This window comes from Nanorana parkeri, unplaced genomic scaffold (assembly GCF_000935625.1).
Source record: "Nanorana parkeri isolate BGI_ZX_2015 unplaced genomic scaffold, ASM93562v1 scaffold81, whole genome shotgun sequence".
NCBI lineage: Eukaryota > Metazoa > Chordata > Amphibia > Anura > Dicroglossidae > Nanorana > Nanorana parkeri.
The window spans coordinates 1,312,769-1,322,637 of record NW_017306349.1 but is presented as its reverse complement, the minus strand read 5'-3'; the positions used below and the strand labels follow the sequence as shown (position 1 = coordinate 1,322,637).

The 9,869-nt window shown below is 49.8% G+C and overlaps 1 protein-coding gene across 1 annotated transcript in view; it reads right to left on the bottom strand.

Annotated features, from left to right (window-relative positions):
- The window catches only part of GTF3C3 (general transcription factor IIIC subunit 3), a 39,374-nt gene that overhangs the window by 28,405 nt on the left and 1,100 nt on the right, over nt 1-9,869 (bottom strand). The window contains exons 2-6 of the mRNA XM_018576970.1: nt 9,703-9,867; nt 8,712-8,835; nt 6,531-6,722; nt 4,064-4,229; nt 3,516-3,663 (exon numbers count right to left, since the gene is read on the bottom strand). Coding sequence (XP_018432472.1) covers nt 3,516-3,663; nt 4,064-4,229; nt 6,531-6,722; nt 8,712-8,835; nt 9,703-9,867 — 795 coding nt within the window. The remainder of the gene's footprint in view (nt 1-3,515; nt 3,664-4,063; nt 4,230-6,530; nt 6,723-8,711; nt 8,836-9,702; nt 9,868-9,869) is intronic.

Genomic DNA, 9,869 nt, shown 5'->3' with positions numbered 1-9,869 from the left:
GCAGAGAGCCGTGACAGGATCGAGAGGTGAGCGAACGTCGGTATGTGTTCGCTCACCTCCCGATCTACTGAGCCGACCTGTGACAGTCTCATTGTCACAGGTCGGCTAGAACTATGAGGTGAGTGAAAAGCACTCCCCTCATAGTTCTCCTTTAAGCAATGGTGGCACAGAATGCTTTGTGGTGTTCCAGAATCTCTGCTCGGCATGACTCTACAATGAAGAGGCCTCCCGGTTCTTTTGACGTTGAGGACTTGCGTCTCTTGAATTGCCATAAAAAGGCAAATCAAATGGGCTTTCTTCTCTTGAACAGTCTATAGCAGGGGTAGGCAACCTCGACACACCAGTTGTGCTGACACTGCAAATCCCATCATGCATCTGCCTCTGGGAGTTATGCCTGTGGCTGTCAAGAGTCTTGCAATGCCTCCTAGGATTTGTAGTTGCACCGCATCTGAAGGGCCCGGAGTTTGCCCACCGCTGCCAAAGACCTGAAGGAGACATCACGGGTCTACAATGCATTAGATCAGTGGTTCTCAACCTGTGTAACCTCAGGACCCACATTTGCCCTCGGTCATGAAGTCGCGACCCAAGTTGCACTGCAATGAGCTGCTGTGCTGTGATGGAGCTCCATCCATATGTGCATTGCTTGTGCAGCTCACATGTGCACCAGTAGAGATGCCGGGAGCCAGAATGTGATGTCACTCCAGTCCAGGCACCTCTATAGGATATGCGAGGGAGCTATAAGCAATGCATGTATGTAGGGAGCTCCTTCGCGGCAAAAACCCCCAGCCCACCCTGCGCTAGGGGGAGGCTGAGGAGCCCCTCGGATAGAAAAGTGGAAGGCATGCGGCAACCCACTGATCATGGGGTCGCGACCCACTTTTGGGTCAGGACCCACTAGTTGAGAACCAAGGCATTAGATGCTTGATGACTCTCCATTGGGAGACTGAGATTTCACTGGTCTATGGAATGTAGCTTAGCAAAGCTGTGAAACCGATGGTGGTATAAAAGCTGGTTGTGGGTGGGATCACCTGGTGGCAGCAGTTTCTTAATTGCTACTTTTTAATGACCACCAGCAACCCGCAAGGTGAACATCAACGGTGGCCAAGCTGATAAGGAATTTAGGAGCCTTTCCGTCTAATCCAGGAGCCAGCAGGATATCCTCTCCAGTTTACGAACCCGGAAATGATGAGGATTTTGTCACTTCCGGGTTCAGAGCTGTTGTTCTCTGGCTTGCCCAGTTTCAGCGGGTTCCACGGTTGATACTAGGGGTAGGGCTGGTTTAACATAGGTACTACTGGTGCACCAGCTCCAGGCCCACCACTGAAAATAGGCCTGGATCACCTCAGTATGCCCAATGGCAATCCGGGCTGGCTGGGATGAACACAATCAGGCAGAGGCCCTGGTGGGTCTCTAATCAGGCATTTTCAGAGCCTGTTTGCTGGGGCCTCACAGGGACTCAGCAAGGGGCAAGTGGGCTGCCTCTGCTGCTCCCTGTTCAAGTGACTGACAGCACCAGGCCCATGATGCTTTAAATCTGGCACTGACTAGGAAACCCCTGATGTCTCCTTATAGATGACCCGTCTCCTGACACGAGTCAGCAAGGGGCATGTCGGCCCTCTTCTTCCTCCTGTATGAATGAAGCCTGCAGACTGGTTGCAGGCTTCCTTCACGATTATATTAACTATATTGTCACTGCTAACATTGGAACAGCAACATAAGAATGACACTTCCCACTGCTTGCAGAGCTATAGTCCTGACTCAGCAAGCTGTGGTCTGTAGAGAGACGACTGCTTCCACACACACAGAGCAAGGGTCCTTTTCTGCAGAATGCTGGCAGGGGACAGGCTCCTCTACTCAGGCTGTGGCTGCACTTCAAGGAACATTACCTGTAAGACTCTGCACACCTTTGATTGATGTGCCTGGAATGTATTCAGCTTAAGGCTGAAAGTTCCATTGGGCTTTCAATACTCTTCAGTTACACATGACGGACAGCTTCTCGCATGGGATGCTTGAGCCGGCTGCACGTTCCATGATGTACAGTGACCTTTGGCAATGGTTCAGCTTCCTATAATGAATAAACATTGTGCATGCCATACAGGGCTCAGTGTTAGATACTGAATCTTATCTTTATGGCAGTGCGCCCGGCCCTGCTGCCAAACACCAGATGGAACACGCCGAGCAGGTCCCCTTTCCTCATAACTGCATTCAAATCAGCAGCCGAAATAACTGAATTCGCCTCATTATTTGAATCCAATATGAAAATAATATGGAAAGTGGGCGGGTGAGGTATATGGCGTCTCATTGTCGCGGAATGGAAATTCGGACCTTGGTTTACCTATGACTACATGTTCTAATACAGGTGTCCCCAAATAAATCCTTTACATAGTGTATGACCACCTTCAGGAAGCACGGGGGTTATAAGGGTATTTGCTGCTATTGGGGGCTCCGTTAAGACATATCAGCCTCACTTCCTGTCCTGCTGACAACGCTAGAAAAAAATGGTACATGCATGAATCTATAACCAGCCTTTATAGCAGGGCGCACATTGGGAAGGCTTACAACAATACAAAACACAAAAATTCCCCAGCCTCAACCTGCCAGCCAGCCTGCAACCAAACAAGTAGCCCTGTCAACAGTATGCGTTAAAATCAGAGGTTTTAGTTGCACAAACTTTTGGCCAAAAATATGTAGAAGCCGCACTGCCGCGCCAAGTTTGTGCAACTAAAACCTCTGATTTTAACGCATACTGTTGACAGGGCTACTTGTTTGGTTGCAGGCTGGCTGGCAGGTTGAGGCTGGGGAATTTTTGTGTTTTGTACTGCTGACAACGCTTTCACCTGAAAGGAAGTGAGAAAATCCACACCGGGGACATAGTTCCCTATTCTACTGAAAGCAGTTATATAGCTTTCTGCTTTGCTCCTGGAAACTTTGCAAGGGTGTTCTGCACTTCCTGTCTGGTAAAATGTTGTCAGACGGACAGGAAGTGAAGGGAAATATCCCTTTTAAGCCCCCGGAGATCCGACAGGTTATAACCTTTCCTTTATGATGCACCAATGCTAGTTTTTCAGTATTGAGTACCGATATTTCTATTTCGGTAGTCGCCGATACCAAGTACCGATACCGGTACTTCCACTAGGATGGAGCCGGCTGCTCGGGCAGTCAGGAATCCGGGCAGCGTGTCATTATCCACTGCCTGGCTTCTTGATTGCCCGGGAAGCCGACTTCATGCTGTTTGGCCGGATCAATGCTCATTGGCCGGGAAGCCAGCTCTATGCTGTTTGGCTGGCTCAATGCTGATAGTCAATGGGCCTATCGCAGGACAACGGGCCTATCGCAGGACAACGGGCCCTACTGAAGAACAACGGGCCTAGTGAAAGACAACGGGCCTACTGAAGGACAACGGGCCTACTGAAGGACAACGGGCCTACTGAAGGACAACGGGCCTACTGAAGGACAACGGGCCTACTGAAGGACAACGGGCCTACTGAAGGACATTGAAGATGTGACAGAATTACCTCCAGGGCTTTGTCATACTGGTTGTTGGAGATGTAAAGTTCTGCGGCAATATTCACATCTTCTATCGCCACCAGATTCTGGTGCTTGGCAAAAGCTTCCTCGATGATGACGATAGCCGAGGCGACATCGTTGGTTTCATAGTAACTCCTGCGGAAAAAAAATGAAGTGCAACGTATTATTTTCATGGCACAAACCTGGTCCAGCTGTGTTTCGTAAGGTTAGTAGCCAGACAAATAGCATCTTCAGAAAGAGATTAGAAACGGCATCGCCCGTGATAAAATAACTTACCCCTGTAGCTGCAGGCGTTGTGAAGCAATTCATCTTCAAGGTTCACAACAGAAGCACAAAAGTTGTCCAAATTGTACTCTCAGCAGCTCGCGGTATGAGCTTAGGGTGATGGGAGGACGCTAGTTTGTGTCCTCCCGTTACCCTTAGGAGAACTATGTGGAAAAGCCCTGACCCCCATAGTTCTCCTTTAAGGATATGCAAATGCATACAGGTTCACCTTAACATAAATTTTAAAGACAAATAGGGTAAAATGACGTACTTGGCCATATCTCTTGCCAGCTGCATGAAGCGTTCTCCGTCGGACGGAGACAACAGATTTAGGATCCGGCGATATCCGTCCATGGCCAGCTTGTGTTCTCCCATCTGCTCATAAAGGCTGGACCTCTCCCACAGGTAACGGACGTTGGTTGGGTTATACTTCAGTGCTGTAGAACAAACCATCAATTATTCTACATGTGATCAGAACATTTAGAACACAAACGGACCTCATGTACTCGTCTCTACTAAAAAGTAACAAAAATGTATACACTGTATACATTTATTTTTGGGTTTGGGTTAAAGGAGAACTATGAGGTGGGTGCTTTTCACTCACCTCATAGTTCTAGCCGATCTGTGACAATGAGACTGTCACAGGTCGGCTCAGTAGATCGGGAGGTGAGCGAACACATACTGGCGTTCGCTCACCTCTCGATCCTGTCACGGCTCTCTGCCGTGACAGGGGAGGGGCTGCATTCCCCCCTGCCCGCTCCGATCCGCCAGCGCTGACTGGTGGAATGGACGGGGGAGGGGGCGGGTACAGCTGGCTCTGCCTCTAGATAGGCAGAGCCAGCTGTCTCTAACGCAGCTGGGCGGATCCAGACATAATTGTCGCGATCCGTTTCAGCTGCGGCGTCTCAGTATACCGTGAGCTGAACCCTTCAAAGGAGAACCCCATAGTTCTCCTTTAAGGAGGTAGAAGCCTCCAATCTGCCCATTCTCCTATAGGGATATGTGCATGATAACAGAGTTCTATGATTAATGGTTTCAGCACAAAACCCATCAAGGCATTCCATTGGCTGTTGTTTATTTTGAACGTAAGGTAAAAGTTCCCAAAGTTGCATCTGTTCAGGCGCAGTCTTCCCTTTCCTTCTATTGATCTGAAATGTGGATGGGTTTTATTCCCTCACCCTCATTGGGCTACCAAACAGGCCTGAACTCTTCTACCTGAACACCTTTGGGATGAGTTGGAACACCAATGGCTAGCCAGGTCTTCTCATCCAACATAAGTAGCTGGCCTCACAAAGGGGCACAAATTCCAACAGACACCCTCCATAATCTTGTGGAAAGCCTTCCCAGAAGAGTGAAGGATGTTATAGCCACAAACTGTGCCCCTGCACACTAAGCCAGACCCATAAAGACATGGTTTGACCAGCTTGGTGTTGGTGAACTCAAGTGTCCTGCACTGAGCCCAGACGTCAATCCTACTGAACATAACTGTCCCCTGTGTACAAAGTCAGCTCCATAAAGACATGGTGTGACCAGTTGGGTGTGGAGGAACTCAAAGGTCCTGCACAGAGTCCTGACCTTAACTCTACTGAACATGTCTGTGCCCATGTGTACAAAGCCAGATCCATGAAGACATGGTTTGACCAGTATGGTGTGGAGGAACTCGAGTGTCCAGCACTGAGCCCGGACCTCAACCCGACTGAACATGATTGTCCCCTGTGAACAAAGCCAGTTCCATGAAGACATGGTTTGACCAGTATGGGGTGGAGGAACTCGAGTGTCCTGCAGAGCACTGACCTCAACCCTACTGAACACCTTTGGGATGAACCGGAACACCATCTGTGAGCCAGGTCTGCTCATCCAACATCAGAACCTGACCTCACAAATGGGCACAAATTCCGACACACTCCAAAATCTTGTAGAAAACCTTCCCAGAAGATGGGGGTTTAATAACCACAAATGGTGGGGTTTAAGCACCACAAGGGGGGGGGGGGAACCAACTCCATATGAATGCCCATGGGTTTGGAAAGGGATGGCAAGGGTCCACTAATTCATGGCCATGTAGTGTAGGTATAGTCTACTAAGCCAAGGCATCTACTGGCTACTTCTACAATGGTAATATTTGGATGTCCTATTTCCTGACCTTCTTCCCCATCTCCTGCTGCTTTCTTTGTTATATCAATTGAAATAGAAATTCTAGTGGGGAGAGTGGGAACCCTTCAGAATGGCTTCAGCATGTGTGCCCCAGGAGTCCCAAGAGATAAGATGATTTAGCACTGTGGGTGGTGGGGGTCACCATTCCCGGGAGTGATGGATTTGGAAGACCCTTCAACAGAGGAGTGGTTTGGGCAGCAGGACCATCCTTCCTCACATCCTGTTGCTTTCTTTGTTATATAAACTGAAATAAAAAACTAGGTGGGGAGAGTGGGAACCCGTCAGAATGGCTTCACCTTTGGTGTAGACCTCAAGAACATTTGCCTCAGGAGCTATAAGATGCCATAAGATGATTTGGCTCTGTAGCATCAACCATAAACTCAAATCAGTCAAGGTTGGTTGACCCGGAAATCTCATCAAAAATTGCTTTTCTATTTTAAATCTTCAACCATCTGTTGGAATGTTACAACTCACACGACAAGCACCACAGTGAACCTGACCGCTGACTTGCATCCATTTACAGTAAACATCATTAACAAAAAAAAACCAAGGACATGAATCAATCAGTTCCACCATTATCATTCTACCTTTGGAGTAGCAAAATATGGCTTGCTTGATGTTATCTTGCTCCAACGACATCTCCGCTAGCCTCACCCATTCCTCCGTATCACTGGGGTTCAGATGAGCTGCTATCAGCTCAAACTGCAGAGACTTCTCCATGTCCCCCTGGTCTTCGTAGATCATGGCAAGGGTTGAGAAAGGCTCGTATGCCAGAGGAGCTGAAACGAAAATGCAAACACATGAATATGCTACATCAGCGGGGTCCCACGGAGTGGATACTATCGGACCCGCACCATGGTCCACACAACACAACATTGCTGCTTCCAGCTACCCTGGGTGTGAGCACTGCTGGTGTTCCGTTGCCGATCTGGACTGCCTGACTCTGCGCTCGTCTCCAGCCATCATTGCTGAGTCTTACCATTCCTGTTATTCTCTTGCCTGCCTCCACCTCTGCCTGGATACTGAGGACTATCTTGCCTGCCTCCACCTCGGCCTGGATACTGAGCACTAACTTGCCTGCCTCCACCTCGGCCTGGATACTGAGCACTATCTTGCCTGCCTCCCCCTCGGCCTGGATACTGAGCACTATCTTGCCTGCCTCAACCTGCCTGGACACTGCCCACTCTCTTCACTAGCCACTCTCTAGCCTTCAGGTAAACACGCGTCGGGTGCGACTAGGTATAAAAATTACGATTGCACTACATGTTGGGGATTGGCGCGCGCGCCGTAGTGAGAGCAATCATTCTCGGGCCAATATCTACGTTGCATCTCTAAACTGATGACCTGTGGGGGGCTTTTAAAGTGTCGTCTATAGACTTTTTGGGGTACTGAATTTTGTCGCAGTTTCACGGACGCACACAATTTTTTACCTGGGCATGTCGGGTATCTATTTACTCGTCGTAACCTCCTCTTTTAGTAAAAACATGGCTAATTTATTGTGTTTTGGGGCACTAAATTTGACTTAAAGGAGAACTATGGGGTCAGTGTTTTTCCCCATAGTTCTCCTTAGGGTAACGGGAGGACACAAACTAGCGTCCTCCCGTCACCCTAAGCTCAGGATATAGGGAGCTACAGCTCACGGTATACTGAGACGCCGCAGCCGGGGCGGATCCCGACGTAGCTGACGCGATCCGCCCAGCTGCGTGAGTGACAGCTGGCTCTGCCTATCTAGAGGCAGAGCCAGCTGTACCCGCACCCTCCCCTGTCCGTTCCGCCAGTCAGCGCTTGAGGATCGGAGCAGGGAGGGGGGAATCCAGCCCCTCCCCCTGTCACGGCAGAGAGCCGTGACAGGATCAAGAGGTGAGCGAACGCCGGTATGTGTTCGCTCACCTCCCGATCTACTGAGCCAACCTGTGACATTCTCATTGTCACAGGTCGGCTAGAACTATGAGGTGAGTGAAAAGCCCCTCCCCCCTCATAGTTCTCCTTTAAGCGCATTTTTCACAAAATTTGGGGGTTTGATAAACAGTGGTGCTAATGCCGCGCAACATAAAAATTTCCGACTGCCGCCATTTTACTCTACAGGGTCTCGGCTTTCAGAAAATATAGAATGTTTGGGGGGTTTGAAGTCATTTTCAGGCCTAAAATGTAAATTATAACATGGTTGCATAAAATGAAAAAAGAGGCCTTGGTCCCTAAGGGGTTAAAGCGTCGTCTATGGACTTTTTGGGCTACTGAATTTTATCGCAGTTTCACGGACGCGCACAAATTTTTAACCTGGGCACGTCGGGTATCTATTTACTCGATGTAACCTCGTCTTTTATATTTTACCCAAAAAAATGGTATTTTATTGTGTTTTGGGGGCGCTAATTTTAACTGAAGTGCATTTTTCGCTAAATTTTTGGGTTTGCGCTAATGTCGTGCAACATAAAAATTTCCAACTGCCGCCATTTTACTCCACGGGGTCTCGGGCTTTCAGAAAATATATAATTTTCTAATCCTAAAATGTGGATTATAAGATGGGTGCAAAAAAACGAAAATAAAGGCCTCGCTCCTTAAAATGCCGCATTCGTTATTCAGTAGATAGAACGGACTCGCCGTGGATACATTTGCGCCTTCGCCATTCGTCCAATCAGTGACAACCTCAAAAACACACACCACAAAAAGTTCCCCGAGCCGTTCGCACAATGGCGCGGTTGTTCCGTCGCTCCGGCTTCCAGCTCCCGAAAAACAAAGATTGACATTGAAGCCGTCGGGAGGGGGCATACCTTGTCTAATGATTTCCATGCACATCATAATGGCTTCCTCCCGCTCCCCCCGAGCAAAGCGGATGTTGGCCTCTCCCATGAGGCCCCGGAGGGCTCTGGGGAGTTTGCTGCGCGGCCTTTTGGCCTAAAGCAGAAAGAGATGCAAAATCAATGCGGTTACAATGAAGCAAACATGCAGACAATACAGAAGAACTCCGGGAACATTTCACCTGAACCTCAGTCCTTGAGGGCTGCCAGACCAATCCTTTGCTGCCTCTTCCCTCCTGGGGCTAAGGACCGTTGGTGTCTTGTGCCCTTGAGGGCTGCCAGACCGGTCCCCAAGCAGCCTCTTCCCTCCTGGGGCTGAGGAACATTGGTGTCTTGTGCCCTTGAGGGCTGCCAGACCGGTCCCCAAGCAGCCTCTTCCCTCCTGGGGCTAAGGACCGTTGGTGTCTTGTGCAGGTCCATTGACTTGCATTGGACGAGAGGACGCCAAGGGACATTCCACCCCACCAGTCATGGTGGACAGGGAGACAGGTGAGTGCTGGCCACCACTGGGGTGGGGACAGGTGAGTAGAACCGGTTTATTGGAGTCCCCCTAGACCAAACGACCACTTAACCCCCCAGTTTTTTCTTAGGGTCCTCCACCTGAGCAATTCACTGTTCCTGCAGCGAAGGAACCTGGAAGCGACAACTTTTTGGCACTTCCAGGTTCAGCACTGGCCACTGTAGCCATGATCCGTGCCTGAGGAGCTTCAATGAAGTGCAGAGGTGACCATAGGAGTCTAAAGGATCCCCTCCCCTTCCCCCCCCCCGTCTTCACACAGAGCCATGCCATGGCACACGGCCTAACGCGTTTTAGGGGTTCTAAGCGTCATCGTCCCCCCACTATCTCTGATCCCATCAGATCAGCAAAGCCAACTCCGCATTGCTGGAACCTAAAGAGCCGATTCCAGTTACAGTCTCCGCCCCCAGACAGACCTCCCTCCCTCCGCCGCATGGGCAGCGTTACCTTCATCATTTTCTTGTTTTCTCTGTCGAGTTCCATTTCCAGAGCGAACACGTCCCCCGCAGACGGCTGTCCGGAATGATCTTCTCCGTCATCCTCGTCCTCCTCCTCCTCGCCGTCATCTTCTCCGAGCATCGACGCGAACGCGCGCTGGACAGACCTGCTCATCT